Here is a 20,453-nt window from a genome sequence, read left to right as displayed (position 1 = left end):
CAAGGACAAAGCCTCAACGGACGATGTGCTCAGCGAATGTCTCAGGCAATGGGGAACAGAAGACAAGGTGCTGGAAGTACCATCATGGGAGGACAAGCCCCTACATGGGATGTACCACCGACAAATAACTGAAGTGGCTGATGTCAGGAAAACCTACCAATGGCTGGAGAAAGCTGGACTCAAGGACAGCACAGAGGCTCTCATCCTGGCCGCCCAGGAACAGGCCCTAAACACCAGAGCAATAGAGGCTCAGATCTACCACACCAGAGAAGACCCAAGGTGTAGGTTGTGCAAGGAGGCCCCTGAGACAGTCCAGCACATAATAGCAGGGTGCAAGATGCTGGCAGGGAAATCGTACATGGAACGACATAACCAAGTGGCAGGCATAGTGTACAGGAACATCTGTGCAGAATATGGACTGGAAGCCCCGAGATCAAAGTGGGGAACACCCCCAAAAGTGGTGGAGAATGACCGAGCTAAGATCCTGTGGGACTTCCAGATCCAGACAGACAAGATGGTAATGGCGAACCAACCGGACATTGTGGTGGTGGATAAAGAACAGAGGAAAGCCGTTGTGGTGGATGTAGCAATACCAAGTGATTACAACATCAGGAAAAAGGAGCATGAGAAATTGGAGAAGTACCAGGGCCTCAGGGAGGAACTGGAAAAGACCTGGAAGGTGAAGACCACAGTGGTGCCTGTGGTAATCGGGGCCCTCGGGGCAGTCACCCCCAAACTGGAGCAGTGGCTACAACAGATCCCAGGAACAACATCAGACATCTCAGTCCAGAAATGTGCAGTTCTAGGCACAGCCAAGATACTGCGCAGAACCCTCAAGCTCCCAGGCCTCTGGTAGAGGACCCGAGCTCAGAGGATGAAACAGACCACCCGAGGAGGGTGAGAAGGGAATTTTTTTTAATATATATATATATATATATATATATATATATATATATATATATATATATATATAAACGTACAATTTAAAAGTTATATGATTTATGTCACTGTGAGAAACAATAAATAAAAAAAACGTTTTTATTTGATAGATCGTTCATTTCGACAAAACATAACATTTCGCAGGCGAAGTTTGTTCACATTTTCAGTAGCTAGAATCTGGATTTTACCTATTTGCCTGTGTGGTCTGTAAGCATCTTGAGTCACGTGGTGAGCATTGGGTGTGGTTTAGTCTCAGTGCAGTGGTTGTCTCGGCAGAACGCAACAGGTCATCGGCTTGAGAGTCAACCAAAGTTATTGGTTTTTATTGTTTTAGCCATGGTAAGTCTCTTTGTTCAACGTAGTATGCATCTTATAGGTATAAATTAGTTAAAAGAGCGTGCTCACTGGAGATTATTGGTAATAACGATGATATGCTAGCTAACCGATGCTAGCTTGAGCTAAAAACGGCGGAATATTTCCACTAGCAAATGTTAGCTTGACTAAAAACGAATTTAACCTATACTTAACATTAGTTTCGCCCAAAAAAGTGAGTCAGATTAACAGCGTAGACGATTTTGTCGACGTGTCTTTGTTTCTTTTGTGCCCGGTGATAAAGTCGGTTCTTGTGAGCTAAAGCGGGAGTGTTCAATTGTGGAAGCACCAATGTGTGTTTTATTCATAATCGCCTGAACACTAGAGCGTTAAGTTCCAGAACAAAACTCCATGTTAGTTACAATATAAGTGGTTTGCTTGAAAATTGAATAGAGAAATAGTTGAATTTGCATGTATCCATTTTTTCTTGTAAAGTTTTTTTTTTTTTTTCTTCAGGCGAGAACATGGCCGCCATGTTGTTAGACAATGTAGCCTGCTGCTCAAGTTCAAAATGTCAACAAGCCCCGACTCCAAACTTTCCAACGATGTAGATTTTACTACGACTAGTTTCTTGTGATAATCACACGACATTCATATATCTCAAATGTAACTTTTTTTTTTTTTTTGCAAGGATTTCAACAAGCCAAGAACCATTACCCAGACTGTACCTTCTTTGAAGTTATCTAATGGATACATTCTGCCAGAGGGCAGACTGACCCCCAACGCCCTCTTTGTGGGTGGGATCGACATGAAGGTGAGTTTATAATTGATTTTAATTTCATTGAAATCATATATATAGGTTAGTAATGGTTCTGTGTGGACTGATGCTGAACTTGGGCTAATATTTTTGTTCCTTCATAAAAAATTCAAAAAACATGGCTTATTTTAATTCTTGGAAATAATAAAAAAACAACAATGGGATTAATTAAGAGCTGAATTCTAGAATAACAAAAATTCTTATTAGCCACAAAAGGATTAAGTACTAACTTTCATTTTAAATATGACAAATCTGTGTGTTAGTGAGTGTAATTTTCACATTTTTAATTAACTGCATTTAAAAATAAGAATAATTTTTCAACTTCAAAGCAATCTGTTTTGATATTGAAATACGAGTTGTGCATCATATTTCTCGTCATCTTCAGCAGTTTCCAGAGGATCCAAGCCTACAACTTTTTTTTTTTTACTTATCCAAAAATATGCACTTAAATTAGAGTGAATCCATTTAATTCTACTACAGCCCTAATACATAAGCAGCATCAGTTTTTGTTACATGCAGCCTCATTCCTTTGAAATTGCAATCCAGTCTTAATTTTATGCAGTCAATCTCAGTTGATCGTAAAAGACTATGCGTTTAAAAACCATAGCAATTGATTTTTTATTTTTTTGTTGTTTAAACCGTTAGGTGGATGAAAATGAAATGCGGGACTTCTTTACAAGATATGGCAATGTCAAGGAAGTAAAAATAATCACGTACCGTGGAGGGGTTTGCAAAGGGTGAGTATGTTTAGAGGTGTGTTGTCATAGTCACAGTTTAAAGTTCATACAAGTTTGTTCTTGAAGAAGGTTTAATGCAAATTTGCGTTAAGTCGAGACAATGAGACTAAGAATTAGCTTCTTCTTTTTTTTTAAAGATATAAAAAAACATGTACAAAGTAACTTTTATTGTGTTCACTGGTTTAATGTTTTATTTTTAAACACACCTGAAGTAAGCCCTCCCTAACAGGTACACAGCCTGAACTTTCCTTTTGTGTTAATGTTACACTGTCCATTTAGCACAAATTCTACTTTCACTAAATGGACATCACAAGGACAATAACTAATGCTGCCACCCTGTGGCAACACAACACATTACAGTCACATCATTTGGCACCAAGACATTCCTGCTCACATATTGGTGAATGATCTTAAGTTGGGTCCATTCTTTAGTGGGTTTGCACAATGTTCTACTGTATATTATTAGTTGATATGAGTGAATGGATTTTATGGCTATTTTCTGCTTCATATTTTCCGTCATTAAGCATGTGGACTGCTTTGTGTGTTCCTAGGTACGGGTTTGTGTATTTCAATGAAGATGTCAACATTCAGTCAATCATTGAGGTCAGTGAATGTTTTATGCATAAATATTTTATGTAACAACCAAGATTTGTATTTTCTGCATAATTATATATATATATATATATATATATATATATATATATATATATATATATATATTTTATTATCTGTTACAGCAACAGATCAGTTTTAAAGGGCGGAAACTCAAGCTGGGCCCTGCAATCATGAAGCAACGGAGTCCACGTATGTTGATTTTGCTTCACATTAACTTCCTGGGAATAATTCTTTGTCTTTAAACTTTAGCGGAGTCAAAAATGAATAATCCTGTTCACGCTTTGCATCAGTGTACATCAGTGTGTGTAAGCTTGACAAAAGCGACAGTGGTACCTCTAGAAGTAATGGAAATGTCCGCAACTTAAAAAAATGAAACAAATGGCCCTTTGGGAAAGTTCAGTGTGTTTCACCATCGCCAAAAAGAAGCTGATGTCCTACTTTCTTTTTACTTTTTTCAGGATCCATACCATCCCGTCTGGTCGGATCCGCTCCTTGGATGAGTCCTAGCCAATATATCTACTGTGCTTGTTGCTCACCAATGGGAGGAGGGGTTACACAGCCCTCACCCGTCTACAGCGGAGGCAACCCGTATAATCAGGTAACTGTTTTCCTCTTTCCGCTGTATTTCATCTCCACGTTAACTGTTAATAAGCCTGTTCTTACTGGTTCTTGGAGCAGCCGTACTCCTACAGCAGCTTCAGCGGGGTGATGGTTCCACAGGTGCCGATGAGCTACGCACAGAACCCCTACCCCTACCAGGTAAACGCATAAACACAGCAGATAGTAGGATTTAGCCTGCATTGCTTCCTTCACTGTAGTTTCTGCTTGTGAAATACTTTAGTTTCTCTAGCTTCAGTTTTCCTTAAGAAGCGAGCTTGTTGTGTTGTTGCTGTTTGCTTGACATCTGACCTCTCCCCCCTCCAACACGCAGTACACCCCAGCTCCCTGGACTCCAGACCAAAGGACTCGGCCTGTCAATCAGGTAATTATTTATTTCACTCCAATTCATTGGAAACACTTGTTTTCTCCCTTTTTGTTCATAACAAATTTTGAAAATAGTCTTCTGTTTTGATTACAATATTCAGTCCCACCTCTAGAGGTTGCTTTTGTGCATAGGAATTTTTAATCAAGTACATGTCCTTTCTGTTTTCTGATCCTAAATCCTGTTTTTAGAGCTTTGTGGATTGTGGAGTCCAGACTATGTTGACTGTGCTGTAGATGAAAGCTACTGAGCCTTCTGCAAGGTAAAGCTACGTCTGCATGTTTTTGTAAGCAATGTGTCTAGGAAGGGGATTAATTCATCTCAACGTTTGACATAAATTTATGTATTTCAGTACAAAAAAAACTGAAATTGAGGGATGTAGTCTTTTCGGGCTTCTTACATCTTTGACAAAACCCCTTTTATTTATTTTTTTAAATTTTATATATATATATATATATATAACAACTAACCAAAGACTTTATCCTTGGATGGAATTGCTGAATTTCACACTGCATTTATGTAGCAGGTCATCAGTTTTTTATTTTACTGATACAATAAATTACCAGAAAAAAAAAGACTTTTGAGTTTTCATTATTCTATAACCATAGAACAGAAATAAAGGCTTACAGTGTTACTAGTTTTAAGAAATGGCTCATTTCTTTGTGCTCTTTCATCTTTTCCAGACGCAGTAGTAGCTTCAACAAGTCAAGATGTGGACATGGTGACATCTTGGCATTCTGGACGTCTGAAAGCATCCTGACTCCCCAGATTGTTTTCAGAACGCCCTCGTCTCTCCCGTCAAATCTTTTTTCAGAGCCGTTTTAACACCAGACTTCTTGAGCTTTCAACGTAAACCGAACCACTTCGATCCAAGTCACTTGAACCAAGATCGGTGAGGTTGACCTGTGGTCGGCTACTTTTAACTCACACAGATCACAGAGACTTTTATAAAGGATGAGAAGAGCACATTTGGTATACCAGCCGAAACATGGGATCACTTTTTTTTCTTATTTACAGTCCCAAGCAAAAGAAAAGAAAAAAAAATGGAAAGGCTTTTAATCTCACTTTTTCCGTTTATTTATATATTATGTTTAATTTATTTTTTCCTGTTTTATTGGTTTTGTCCAGTCTGTTTTAAGGGCTCTCTGTACATAGGAAGGAATGCGTTTGTATATTTGTACATTGTTACAATCTGTTCTCTACAGTGGATCTTTTTTTTTTTTTTGTCAGGTCTAATGCTCCTCTGATTAAGATCTTTATTAACTTTCCTACAGCATAAGGGCACGATCATAAATTTTAAGCACTGGCATTTTGCGCTCCCTTTTTATTTCACTGGGTGTCACTGTGGTAAATGAAAGGCGGGCTTGGCCTCGCACCTCATCACCATTAGTAATTTTTGTTTTGGTCGTTGGTTGTAAATGTTCGTCATGTGCCTCCAGAAGTTCACAGTCGAAGACAGTCGCAGCATCAATTCACTTTGCTTTGACTCATTAATCAACTAATGTTAGGATAAAAAAGGAGAAAATGACAGTTTTTCAAAACTTGTTACAGCCTGTTTTTCACTAGTTGGGTTATTTACAGTTCAGACAGTTTTTATTTTATTTATTTATCTTTTTTTTTTTGATGGGGATTTGTTTGATTGCATGTCTTTCATAAAGCATTATTTTAGACATTTAATAAGTGAATGCACCGGATGGGGTTTTAAGTTTCATTTTAAACATAGCTTAATATAGATGCACATTAGCATGTGGTGTACATCAGTTTTTCTTTTCATCTAATAGTTTCTGGACGTTGACTTCGAGTTGCGGAGGCACCATTGTGTTGAGACGTTTTTGTTCAGAGAGCCTGAGAAAGTCACAGTTTGAAGTCTTTTTTTTGTTTGTTTTTTGTTGGATTTTGGATTATTTTGTTCAATAAATAAGTTCAGTTTGTCATAATTCTGTCTGATTTTTACCACAACTTTGTGTTGAAACTTGCAGGATGTGTCTCGGATCTGCATGGAGCTGTCGAGAGCGGCGTAGCTCCGATCCTGCCTCCCCGTCGGTGGTTGCCGCTCCTCAAGTCGGGCTTGCCTGGCAACAAGCTCCTCGTCTTTTGGTCAGAGGGCGTTTTGTTTTTGTCACAGCCTGATGGTGTGACTGTGGGTCCCCAGAGTGCCCTTTCCAGCCTTTGGCCCACCCTCCCCTGAGCCCCCTGTCAGACGTTTCTGAATTATGGATTAGTCTGGATAGCTCCTTATGAAATATAAATTTTCCTAAGAAAGACCCTTGAAAAACATACATTTAACCTTAATGGTAGCTTTATGGGATTCACGCATAGGCTGAACAACTTGGTATTAATTGAAATAACGTGGAAAAACTTTACTTATCTAAGTACATATTTGTCCACCCACTCATCCATACTTCCATTTATTCCACCATCTATCCCTTCATCTATTCTTCCATTTGTCTGTTTAAATCCATTCATTTGGCCATCCATCTACTCTGTTCATCATCCATTATTTTAACGATGCATCTTTCCATGTTTTCTGCATCTTTCATCCACCAACCAATCTATTTGTCCATCATCCATCCATCTAATCCTCCAAGTTACTGTCCGTCCATCCATCCAGCAGCCATTAGATTTTTTATTTGCTGATCCATCTCTTTTTCCATTTATCAACTATCTTCATCTGTTATTCTCTCCATCTTTCCTCCACGCACTGGTCCACTGTTTCAGTTTCAGTTCAACATTCTTTAGTTATACTTTTTAAGTCTTACCTGTTCGTCCATTTTACGCTCAATTATTTTCAATTTTAAGGTTTTCCATTTATATTTTTGCATTTGACAAAAAATGGACTGGGAAACTTTGGAAGTGTATAAAGTCTTGAATTTTGACATGGGGAGAAAAAAAATTATCAAACTAAACATAAAAGAAAGATTCGGTTGCATACCTCCGCTCAGTTATAATATTGTAGTTTAATCTTGTCTGCTGTTTGTATGCAACCACGTACATCACCTGCATAGTCAGTCATTTCATAGTACTTGCAGGACGTGCGTTTTTCCTGCAGCGTTTGGTGCAGCAAGAAGGGAACAACAGGAAGGCGAGGAGAGATAATCCGCCCTCTCTTCTCCCCTCCTATCCCCTCCTCAAGCAGTCGGAGCCAGACGGAGTGTTTACCATGAACCGAGCTTCCACTCAGTTGTAGTTTCTAGATGAAGGATTCATGTTTTCCTCCCATTGGATCGCGGTGGCTGGGGGAGCCGCACGTGCCGTGACGGGAACAGATAGTGAAGACATTAGAGAGAGAGAGGAGGGACTCGGGAGCGAGGAGGGTTTCAGTCCACTTTCCACTTCCTAAACAGACCGAGACCACCTCTAACGGGTAAGTATCTCTTTATTTGCTGCTGCTTTTTTTTTTTTTTTTTTTTTTTTAAAGAGGGGTTTCTGCTGAAGATGTACGGTAAAATCAGCGACCGAAGTTAAATTCGTTATAACTTCCTAAATATTCTGACTGAACATGTTTTTATCCCCCCCCTCCTACTGTAGCATGTTTTAAAACAACTTTACAGTTAGCTAAACTCACTCCACATTCTCAGACTCTTTCACAATAAAACTAATGTCTCCGAGCGTCCTGTCATTTCACTATTGCTTTTCCATTTGTAACTGAGCAGCGGAGCGAACTGAATAAAGCCCTTCAACTCGCTGTCACAGGTTAGACGAACAGGTGAACTCGGGGTATGTGTGACGGAGTGCGTGTCCGCCGTGCATGTCACGCGAGGAAAAAGCCGCGCGGATGCGACCTGTCGCGTATCGATTATCTTTCACCAAACCATTGCAGGATCTACAAGGAAACTTTTCAATTTTATGGGGTTAACTGCTTGTCAAAAATCTTCATCAGTTGACCGGAACTCTGATTTTCTATTTAAAAGTACTAATGAAAGATCATATAATCTCTTAAATCATTTTACTATTCTTAAACGCTCTCTATGTACGTTTAAACTTGAATATAAAATCCCTGGCGTTTATGTTTATGGTGTATTTAAGACGCTTTGTTTTCTTTATACTCTATCAATTTTGATGCAATGTCTTGTGTTTCTTTTCTTAAAAAAAGTCTTAAAAGAAAAAGTACCACAGGATCTTTCACAGCCATGTGGGATGAACTTGGCTGTGCTGACCCAACAACGTACTATTTCAAGCAAGGCTGCACCCACACAACATGCAAGGGGCATCAATTAGCGATGAGAAATTTCACACAAGTGCCCACTTCCAACTAAGCCAATATGAAAGGGCCAGTATAAGACTCTCAATAAAGAGGAGACTTTTAAGAATATCAAAAGAATATATAAAAAAATGCATTTCACAAAAACAAAATTGAGTTGGAAAATATCAGTGTAAAAATGTCTAACACCCTGATCTGTAGTGTATGTTTCAGTGCTTTTACAATTAAACTCAAGTGTTCATTAATCTTAATTTTACCTTTTAATAGTGTTGGTTCTTTGTATCATAAATCACTTCAGGTTTGACCAGTCTGTTTCAAGTAAATTAAATTTTCAACTGCAGATGATTCAAAAACAATCCAGTGTCTTTAAAAACAGTGAAATAGCCATTTAGCTTAGACTGGCATTAAACAACTGTAATACAATTGTTTCTTCTGAACATTACAGCTCTCTGAAGGTATGGATGCCTTGGGTGGAGGGTCATATTTTAAATTTTAAAAACCACCACAGCCTGCTTTAATAACCTTTTATTAAAAACTCACATTTTCACAATGTTGTTAGATTATAACAGATGTCTACCTTTAAATCACATTTAGACCAAGCAATTTTGTTCTTATGAGTGTTTTAAATATCTTTGACAAACTTTTAAAAGGTCCACAAACAGTGTATAACTAACATTGAGTTATCAGAAAGCACATTCCAAATCTTAACTAATCTTCTTTATATGTGAAAAAGTATATAGCTTATATATATATATATATATATGGTAATGGCGAACCAACCGGACATTGTGGTGGTGGATAAAGAACAGAGGAAAGCCGTTGTGGTGGATGTAGCAATACCAAGTGATTACAACATCAGGAAAAAGGAGCATGAGAAATTGGAGAAATACCAGGGCCTCAGGGAGGAACTGGAAAAGACCTGGAAGGTGAAGACCACAGTGGTGCCTGTGGTCATCGGGGCCCTCGGGGCAGTCACCCCCAAACTGGAGCAGTGGCTCAAACAGATCCCAGGAACAACATCAGACATCTCAGTCCAGAAATGTGCAGTTCTAGGCACAGCCAAGATACTGCGCAGAACCCTCAAGCTCCCAGGCCTCTGGTAGAGGACTCGAGCTCAGAGGATGAAACAGACCACCCGCGGAGGGTGAGAAGGGAATTTTTTTTATATATATATATATATATATATATATATATATATATATATATATATATGTATTTGTGTTTTAGCCAAGACTTGAGAAAATAATGATAGATAGGAATCCATGTTTGGATGTTGGATAGCAACATATTTTTATCTTGGTGAACATTTTCTGGATCCAAGATGAAGTTGAATGAGCCACATTTGTAATTTCAAGCCAGAACTTCTATGCTCTTATAGTTTCAGCACCTCTGTACCTTTTTTAAAATTATTTCCCAGCTGCCCTCCTAACACGTATGAAGCAGCTCTGACTGGGTTTCTGTAAGGCAGAAGAGGAATAGCGTTTCACATTTATAAAATTTTTTTGTTTTAAGTCATATGTAAAGGAAAGCAAAGTCATGATATAACCACATTAAATGAGTTATATGCTGTTCATTAACTGTACAGTTATGGAGTTAAACTCATTAAGACTGAAGTCTTCCAATTGTGAGAGCAAGAGTTTGGTCCCAGTGCATGTCACTTTGTTTGGTGCGCTTGTCAGTCTTGCGTCTACATTGTAGCTGATAACTAAAATGTAGTTTTAGTTATTAAAACTAAATTTAAAATTTTGGGGGGGATTTAAACTCCCCAAAATTTTTTACTTTTTGACCAAATACATTAGAATTTTAGCTTATACACCTACACACAATTTACATGGATATATTTCCAACCAAAAATTGCTTGCCAAGACAGATTTAAGAAGATAGAATAAACTAGGATGCACGATACGTTGGTACCAACATCGGCACTGGCTGATCGGCTCAATTAGTAAAACCGGGCTGATATTGATAACCAATGTTTATTTCCATTTTGTAGTTTCTGTATGTGTTTCAGGAGTGGAATGGGTTGGGTGTGTGATATTTGTTTAGGTATGCAACAGTGATGCAGCGCAGGGCTTTTAAAGCAGACAAGCAATGTCAGTGGTGTGGTCATTGATTTTCACTGTACCAAATGGGTATGCATCTGTCTAACTAGCCATCGGTCAATAAGTCATCAGCTGTAATGGCAATATACATATTGGTTTTCACCAATTTTGATGTAAAAATTTTGATTTCACCTAAACTAAACATCATAAAACCTATTTAAGTCAAAACCTAAGTAGTAGCTGGATGACAACTATTGCTCACTGTGGTTTAAAAACAGTTTTCTCCCATTAACCATGATGGTTGGCACTGAAATGGATGTCAGTGTTTTTCTTCATCTGGAAATATTTGCAAACAGCCAAATTGAGTTGTTTTTTTTTTGTAAACAGGATATGAGTGGAATGGCTTTATTTCTGCAAGCTGACGTGCAGTGTGCAGCAAGGACCTGCAGGGGCTCGGGGGCATATGCAGTATTTCATTTTACATTAGTACAATCTTGGGCAAAATATAATGGCTTCTCGCCTATAACCAGTTTTTTTTTGGTTTTTTTTTGTAATCCTCTCTGTACTGCCTAAGATGCTTTGTTTTTAGGGGACTGTGCAAGAAGTTGTGTGGCAGACCAATACATCACTGTCATAATTAGTTTTTATCCTCCTTGCACAGCCTCATTAAAACACCGTTTGAGGTGACTACATTTCTGCATGGAGGAGTCACACCTCCCTCCAGGCAGCTTGACATGCTCCCCACTCTGCTCCCTGCCTGTCTGTCTCTCTCTATTTCCTCCTCCTTCTGTCTTTTCCTCCTCATTTCATTACTGCCCCCCTTTTTTTTATTTCCTCCCTCCATTCATGGCAGCATCCCACATCTGAGATTCGGTGCAGCCCAGTGGGAGGGAGGCCCCACTCCGCAGGAATCGGTCTGTCACCTCTGATTTTGAAATGCAGTGAAATATTGTGCGATCATGAAGTGTGCATACAAGAACCATAAAACTACAGACTGCTGATCCTGTCTCGGCCTAATAAAATGTTTATTATTGTAATTTATAGGAGACAGTACTGTACAAAAGGAACTAGAAACGTACCCAAAATCCTTCCAAAAATAAATAATTATATTATTTTTTCAATTAGAGATAACTAGAAGGAAAACAAAAACAATCAAATCTGTTTTGTTTTGTTTTTTTTCTTTAAAGCATCCAAAAAAAAATCTAACAGGTCCTGTTAAGCATCTTTTAGTACTTGCCACTGTGTTTCTGCAGATATAGGCTGGACTCTGTGGGCGTCAAACCATCTGTTCTAGAGATCTTGTTCATCTCACTGCTGAAAAGATGGTACTCCCTGCTAAAGTATTCCCTCTCCAAGGATACCAAAACAGACACATTGCTAACTAGGGTTTCGGCTTTAGGAAAATGTCTAAAAAATGCTTTATACAACAAGTAACAAGTAATATGTCATCTTTTTATGTATGTAGTGTAACAAAAGTCTGTTTCATCAATTGATTCCTAAGCACTAGCTAGTATATTTAGCTGAATTCGGATATGTCACAAAGAGGATTGTACAATCAAAAGCGCAACAATCTTTGAATTGTGGGATTATGTGCTGCATGCCTGATTGCATATTTAAATAATCAATGCCCTCATCTGAGAGATAACAGGCAGGTTACAGTTAATTTTGTCCCTAAGCCAGGTTTTATTTCTTGTTTTTGTTTGGTTGTTTCATGACCAGGTTTTTAGCTAAGAAAAAAAAAAACTGCTGCCGATCTTTGTCCTGCAACTTTGAAATGTGTTTCTGCTTCAACACACCTGAGTCAAATAATGAGGTCATTAGCATGACTCTGGAGAACATGGCTGCATACTGAGGAGGTGATTCAGCCATTTGACGCAGGAGTGTTGGATCAGGGACACGTCTAAAAGTTGCGGGACCCCAGACTTTGAGGCCTCTTCAGCCATGCTTTTCTAATCTTTTCACCCTTTTGTACCCTCACAGTTTTTGTTGATTTATGCTCAGTTTTTTGGGTATGATATTATGCTGTCAACCGCTTGACATTCTGCACCAAACTTTTCTCAGTTTGTTCTTGCCAGTCATGAAAATACTGAACTACAAAAGACAAAACCTGATGGGTCACGGTTTAAATATATCTGTAAGAAACTGGAGTGAGGATGAATGTAATGACAATGCATTGGTAAAAAAATAATAATTTCTAGGTCTTTTGACAACCAAAGATTTTAAGTTGTTTTCCGGAACTTGCTTGGTCTTCTGAAGGGAATATGATTGAGTCTCCAATCTATATTTTTTTTCTTGACAGAGATGATGTGAGGGCGCTATGGCATCCTTTTATTTTATTATGCCAGGGAGGAATTTTGCTGCTGCAAAGCAGCAGCTATAGGCTCTGGTGTTAGGCTTTGATACAGAAGACTATAATCTAAAATAAGTTATCTACCATCATCCAGTTATCATATCTTTCACTTTATGCAAAACTGAATATAACTAAAGTAGATTTAGATTCTTAAAATACTCTTACATCAAAATACATTGAAAGAATTGAAGAAAAACATTTGGACTCATTTACCTGTTCAGACCATTATTTCTTTTGGACCCATGATCCAACCTGTAGAACCACTTTGGTCTAAGTCATAAGTTCAATTCATAAGTTACATTGAAGTATACAAAAAAATGGCATGTAGTTCTTTCTTTTTTTTATGCAGTGGTTTTGACTTAAGATAGTGCTTAGTGGATGGGAGGGAAAAAAAACATGTCAATCTTTTCAGAATGTCAGCCTCTCAAAGGTGGTTCTACCTAATTTCACTTTGATTTTTCCTTGGTCTGAGTCCATATGCAGTTTTCTCTCCAGATGAATAATGGTTCTTGTAAAACCATCATCCCTCAAGTGGCACTGGAGGTAGTACAGCAATGACAAAGTGCAGGCAGATTATGCTCTCACAAAATCCCCTGACATTTCAAAACCTCTCCGTTACAAGAGATTCTCTAATGAGAAGCCCTCTGCTACTCCCTGTCTTTCACCTCAATCTCTTTTTTTTATTCCTTTCATCTGTCTCACTCTTGTCTTTCTCCCTTTTTGGCAAAAGGGTCTCTCTTTTTTGCTGTCAGTGCCCTTTTTCTCCCAGTGTGTTTGTGTGACAGCAAGGGAGAGGTTGTATTTGAAGTCAACTCACAGAGAAAAAGGCCCCAGAATGGCCTCCAGACTTAAGCTCAGACGAGTTTCTCTGCCACTACAACATTAATGTTTTCATGTCAGTGTGTTGTGTTCAATTAGAGACATGTTTTTTAACCCTCTCTGACAGAGTTCATCTGCTAAAAGTGAGGTCTAGGCTAAGAACTGAATTGTCGGTATACAATTAAAGAGCAAATGAGATGCTGGATCAAACACCGACACACTTGGCTTGTCAGAACCTAGACGTACAACCAGTCACATTTCATCTGAGGGAGACAAAAATCAACTGTCATTTGCAACATAGCGAGTGTAATTTCAATAGTTGTTTAAAACACTGCATGATGCAAAGGAAATGGAGAGAAATATGGTTGATTTAGTTTAAGTATCTTGGATTGGAATGGGGTTAACGACATATATTCAAATCTAACCTCAGAGACATAAGAATGTCTGCTTTATGGTACAATTTAAAATATTTTCTCTCCTGTGCTTCAGCCTCCTTTTTGCCTTAAATCCCTTTTCCCTAACCAGCCGGAGATGAATCCTGCTCAACATACCCAAATGAAACTTTTGTCCCTTTAGCTGACAAATCATATTAAAGTAAACCCCTCGAGGATAATAAGTTGGGAGCAGGACTGCATGCTTTAACATTGTCATAACCCAGAGCCCTGTTTCCTCTCTTTGGAGACATTGTAATACAGTAGTTTTCAGGACAGACTTGACAAGAGAGATACCTGAAAGAAAGTGTTTAAAAATGGAGTGAAGAATGGAAAGCAAATATGTTTGCTGTTTGTCTAAAGACGGTAAAGAAAATAGGGTTTGATATTGTAGGGTGAGCTTTTGTCCAGAAACTTACCCATTCACTCTCTTGCACTTATTCAGAATGGGCCAACGAAGTAAATAGTCGAGGAGGGAGATGCAGGCATTCATCTCTCCAGCAACACTCTCCAACTTATTCTGAGGCATTGTCAGACCAGAAGTGATGCATAGTCCCTACTGATGCCTTTCAATGCAGAGAAGAACTGATTGTATTCTGAGTCAGTACACCCGATATTCTGGTTGCGATGTTGACCAGAGATTTGCCTTCTGGGCCGTGGTTGGACTTGGAGCAATTCAACCTTCTGAGTGTTGTTAAGCCACAGTGATTGGCAAATGTCACTCAGATTAGCATGGCGTCCTTGGCAGGCTCCACCCAAAAACGCAATACAATGTCTCATTTACCTGAGCCCACCACCTCCATGAAGGAACATCAGCATACAGATATATGAACATGGTGGGATACTGTAAAGACTAATTATCTGTGATCGAAAGAGCAACATTGTGGCTAGCAAGATCCAGAATTGACAGGAATAGACTGTAGTCTTTCTTCGTATCTGAAACTGAGCTGAGTAACATGGGGGAAACCCAGAGAACCTTCTCCCTAGAAAGATTCTCCAGCTTGATCAGTTTGAATCCCAGAACTTTCTCATGCCATGATTACATAGTCTCTGCAGTGAATTTGGGTTTGCACAGGATACTTTCCTATTTGGACAGGGCTGTAAAACCTTTGAAGGGAGGGACCCAAGAGGCATCCTGATCAGATGTCCAAATCACCTCAACTGACACTTTTTGCTTTGAAAGAGCATCATCTCTACTCTAAACTCCCTGTGGATAACAGAAGTTCTCAACAAAAGGCTAAGCACAACCACTGTAGCTTATCCCATGTTACATATAGTGGCTTGTATGCAAGATGTCATGTTGGATGGGATCCATATCTAGTGAGTATAAATAAGGGTCAAAGCTTTGCTTTTTGAGTCAGCTCCTCTGAAGTCCAGTAAAATGAACTCTGAGCCAGGGGTTGGTCTCTACTTCAAGTGAAGAAGTTCTGCTGTTTTGAGAATAAGATGCAATAGGACAAGGGTAGGTTAGATGGGATCTCATCAGCAGCAGTGGCTAGCTCTTGGTTGTTGTAGTGTTGTAGTGAGGAAAGAGATGAGCCTATATGTGAAGCTCTGGATTCACCAGTTTACCTTTTTGGTCATGAGATAAATCAAGGTGGAAAGAACATCATCTCTGTAGGGTTCTCAGACTTAGCCTGATCCCTCATCCATCCCAGCTGCTTCAGACTTGGCCAGAATGTGACAGAATAAGGAAATCTGACTTTGCTGTGGAGAATACAAATTCAAAACTGAGAGAACGTAGAGGTCAGACGGCACTAAGCAAAGAAAAGCCTGAAAGTCTTGTAATCAAATTGATTGAATGTAGTTTACTATAAAACTAATCAAGGGCATTGTAGAAGATGAATGGAGGGAGGTTAATCAAAGATGGTAGAAAGAAGCAGAAAATAGCTTAAACGGAAAAGGTGTGATTAATGTTTGGGGTCTGATAAGTACTTCTGAAACGGAGCAAGCGGAAGAACTAATGGCAGAAGAACTTAAGAGGAAAAAGTGCGATGGTGGGAGGAAGAGGAGAGCTAAGAAACTGAGACATACTGAGTGTTTCACTCTCCTTCCACCAGAACTCCGTCCCTGCATCTCTCCTCATTTGTACTCATTATGAAAGACATGTTGTATTAAAAGAATAATGACACCTAATTATTCCTACACTGCAAATTTTAAATATGTGCCCTCTTTAAAACAGATGAGCTAAGCATAAAAATAAGATGCAGTCCTCTTTTTAGAACTTCATAACCTTTCAAAGCACCGTCAAAGCTAGAAGTCAGAAAACACACACAGACACACACACACAGCATAATGTGCTCTGTTAGGATCGTTAGCAGAGTTAATGTCCGTGCAGTTGGCCCAATGAGAGTTACCATGTCATTCTCCATGCTCCCTGAACAGATACAGAGATACAGATATAGACCTTCCCCTGGGGAAGACAAACACATCAACTCACATATATAGATATGCAGATGTGCAGACACAAATATTAAGCGTATCTGTGGGGATGGTTTGAGAGTAACGGTCCTGTCGCTTCGAATTAGCTTGATGATATTTGACCCTTCCCCCCTTTTTTTGGCAATTTTACCCTCTTTTTTTGTCTTTCCTCTACTTTTGTCCGTTTTTCTATACTTATATTTAAACTGGCACCCTTAGGTAAAAATTGCTCTTTGAATTTTAAAGGAGAAAGGATATCTTAAAGAAATTCAACGGCTTATCCAAATCCTTCTCCTAAGATATTTTCAAGTGTTTCCATTCAGAAAAAGCCTTATATTATCACATATTTCTCGGATCAGCATAGAAATGGGTTATCTGTTCGACATCCTCAACGTTTTTTTTGCTTCTGCTTTCCTCTTCCCTGTCCGTGTCGTCTCATGTCGCTCTGCTTGACAGGGCAGGAAATCGCTCTCATTTCTGCTTTAATTCATTCTGATCAAACATGTCGCTCTCAATCAGCCCTATTTGATTAGGAGATACCCGTATCACAGCCCGGCGAGTAGGTAATGGCTGACACGCTCATATTTCAGTTTGTGTGCGTGTGTGCGCGTGTGTGTGTATGCGGTTGGAACGTGTCAATTTGATTCACACATCGTTTCCTGAAGCTGAAGGTGGCATATGAACAATAGCAGTTACGTTTGTGTGTGACTATCACACTCTATAAAAAGTGCAAATACATTATTTATATTTAGAAATCATAACGATGCTCTCTTCAGCTTTATTGCCACAATTCTCTGAATGTTTTTGGTGATTTTTAAGTACTCTTAGCGCTATTTTCTCCTCAAATTTTTTCCAGAGAAATGGGGTGTAGGCTCCCAAAGCTGAGGAAGGCTGAGGAAAGGCGTAGCCCTGGCAACATCTACTCCACCCTAAGACGGCCTCAAGTGGAGACTAAAGTTGGAGTGGCCTACACCTACCACTTTCTGGATTTCCTGTTGGGGAAAGAAGGTATGAACAATTGGCTCCTGTTGTTAGAAATGATTGTCCTCTTGTGAGTAATTCATATCGTAGGAATCCTCCGTTATGTCCTAAAGGTTTTATTCTTCCCTAGAGTCCGGCCTGTAAAATCAAAGCGAGATATCATGTGATGTGACACAACTTGACTCCCACACTTGCATTCTTGAAATAGTCATGTGTTACTGTTTTTTTTTTCCCCATGTATCATCTTTTGGCTAAAGAGTCACTGGTGACTGAGGTTGTCAAGAGCCGGAACCCTGTTTAGATTTCCACCTTCTGGAATCTGACTTTACTCTGCAGAAATATAAAATTTTACCAAGTACGTTTGGTGTACTTTCTAGTACAAATATCTTAGTACACTTGAAATTGTTTTGTCTTAGTTAGACAAAACTAACGTGCATGTAATTGTTCAGAATGACATAGAAGCTTGCTTTAAGCAAATAATTCCTTAATATTCATGTAAAAGTACTAGTTATAAGTGAAATAATCTGCCAGTGGAAAAAGACATTTTAACTTATAATGTGGGGAAAAATGTCTTGTTCCACTAGCAAATATTAACGAAAGCTTTATGGATATATTTATTTCTTGCATTTGATTTATTTTATACTAACTCCTGCATGATGAGAGGACACTGCAACTTTTAATTGTAGCGGACGGACATAACCTCATCCGACTTAAATTCTTCGACAAATTTTGGCTCGGCTACAAAATGCAGCTACATGCCGGCTATGTGTGTGTTTGACAATAAATAGATTTTAAAGTAATTGACAGGCAAATATTGGGCCATTTCCAATCTTCACTTTGCACTTTCCATTGCAACCAACTTCTTTCAAAAGTCTCCTCATCAGTAGATGTAGTACAACTGAGAATTATTTATAAAGTTTACTTTTCTACAAAGGCATCAAATATTTGTTGAATAAACGGCATCATGTGCTGTTTTAAACATTTTGTCACGTTCAACTGAAAGTACTTGCAGGCCCCAAAAATTACATTCTTCTCCCAAATAAAACAATTTAAATATGCTTAGGGTCAAAATTTGAAGACCAAGAAATAGAAGCTTGCTTTCAGCAAGTTTCCAAAGTTAAGGAAAAAACAAGGAGCGTGAAGCAGGGTTTGGTTGTGACACAATATCCCAAAGTTTTAAGAGATTGAGATGCCAGCATGTAAATTTTTTCTTAAGCAGTCACAGGAAATTGGCCAGGGTTATTCAGCTTGTCGACAAGTGGATCTTTTTTAGTAGCAGCAAAATAAACTGAATACAAATGCACGCCACATTTTCCAGACTTTTTTTTAATAAAATAAAACAAAAAAACGAAAGTCGTGTTTTATTATTCATTCTCTTCCCAATTATGTATGGGCTTCTATCAAATGCAATCCCAATAAATTACACTGACGTTTACGGCTGTAATGTGAGAGAAAATCAAGTTCAAAGCACATGAATACCTCTGTGAAACACGGTTTCTTTGCCAGTTTTAAATCATTAAAGTTATCTGGCCTTTATGTTTATTTCCAAGCTTCTCTGTTCTTACTGTTCTACATCCATGTTCTCCCTTTCCTTTTGAAATAAAGTTAATTAATGAACAGTGGAGGAATATCAGACACAGCTCCAACAAAAAGGACAGATCTTTGGCTCTGACATATTCTGGGAAAGCTTCATTCAGATCTGTTTCATATTTGTCCCAGTTCCAGTCTGGAGAGAAGGCTTCACATTTCCTTCGTACCAACTAATTCACACACCTTGTTCAGTTTCTTTTGCGCGTTTCGGTGGCTAAACAGGAATATATAGCTTAATTTGTTTTGGTCTACTATGCGGTGCCTTCTTATAACCAGAGCTGTTGCTATTCTGTTTTACACCCCTGAAAAATGTTTGGGTCAGCAGCTTTACAAAGCTTATTTTTGGAGCGTTGTGCTGCAAGAGTCTTTAGGGCAAAAGAGTGGCTTTTAAAGCTGAAGTTGTGTCTCTGTGCAGCTGGAGTTGCAGAGAGTTCAAAGACTTCTTTAATTCTCAGACTCAGCTACACTGTTCGTGCGGTAGCAATGCCCTCCAACTCCCTCGCACAACGCCAAGGCGCCAAAGCTAAGGTGCATTTCGAAGGTGCCGTCTTTGGGATTGCTTTGTATTTGCTCGCGAATATGGAAAACAACCAAGTTAACGGGGGCGAATACATTTTTAAGCACATTGCATCTTGAATATATTTGATGAGAATCCTCCTGAGGCTGCTATTCTAAAAATACAAATTCTCCCATTGTGTGTCAGTGTGGTCTGTGAAGAAACAGACGGGAGGGACGGAGTAAGGCGAGGTAAAAAAAAGGATTGAAGGAAACAATGCATTGAAGGATTATTTTAGGGGGGAAAAAATGTTTCTCATGGCTGGCTGTTCCCATAATCCCACGCAGCACACTCTATCACCTCACAAGCTGCAGGTGCGAGGAGCTCATTCAGATCCCATTTACATGCGTCCTCAAATGCAACAGTGTAACAGACAGCAGGCGCGACGCCACAGCCGAGTGGCAATGGTCCGGTTGCCAGTCGGCTTCGCTGTTGTGTTTGGCGAATGGGTTCGGGCTGCTGGGTTGGCAGAGGGATTCCTGGCAGCCCGAAATGACGATGCTGATCAAGAAACAAATCAAAGACATGACAGCCACTCGTCTTTTCTTGTAAGAGATACAGCAGCTCTAGAAAAAAAATGGTCATACCACTTGAATGTTTCCAGTTTTTTCACTTGCAGAGTGGAAAAAACTCTGCAAATGAAGCATATTATTCATTGCA

At 39.0% G+C, this 20,453-nt stretch overlaps 2 protein-coding genes across 3 annotated transcripts in view; both read left to right on the top strand.

Annotated features, from left to right (window-relative positions):
- The first annotated feature begins 1,125 nt into the window (after positions 1 to 1,125).
- On the top strand, positions 1,126 to 6,339 carry dazl (deleted in azoospermia-like). Its single transcript, XM_008421670.2, has 10 exons — positions 1,126 to 1,278; positions 1,943 to 2,065; positions 2,714 to 2,805; positions 3,357 to 3,408; positions 3,543 to 3,609; positions 3,879 to 4,018; positions 4,099 to 4,179; positions 4,352 to 4,402; positions 4,594 to 4,664; positions 5,086 to 6,339. Exons 1-9 carry the CDS (start codon positions 1,276 to 1,278, stop codon positions 4,636 to 4,638), a joined length of 654 nt encoding a protein of 217 aa, XP_008419892.1. The 5' UTR covers positions 1,126 to 1,275; the 3' UTR covers positions 4,639 to 4,664; positions 5,086 to 6,339.
- Positions 6,340 to 6,428: 89 nt separating this feature from the next.
- rftn1a (raftlin, lipid raft linker 1a) overlaps positions 6,429 to 20,453 on the top strand; it is a 42,038-nt gene continuing 28,013 nt past the window's right edge. For both annotated transcript variants that reach the window (XM_008421669.3, XM_008421668.3), the window contains exons 1-2: positions 6,429 to 7,766; positions 17,523 to 17,674. In XM_008421669.3, the coding sequence (XP_008419891.2) occupies positions 17,527 to 17,674 (148 nt within the window). In that variant the 5' untranslated portion in view covers positions 6,429 to 7,766; positions 17,523 to 17,526. The remainder of the gene's footprint in view (positions 7,767 to 17,522; positions 17,675 to 20,453) is intronic.

Source organism: Poecilia reticulata, chromosome 11, assembly GCF_904066995.2.
Source record: "Poecilia reticulata chromosome 11, P_reticulata-male-v2, whole genome shotgun sequence".
Lineage (NCBI taxonomy): Eukaryota > Metazoa > Chordata > Actinopteri > Cyprinodontiformes > Poeciliidae > Poecilia > Poecilia reticulata.
This window is presented reverse-complemented; position numbering and strand designations above follow the sequence as displayed.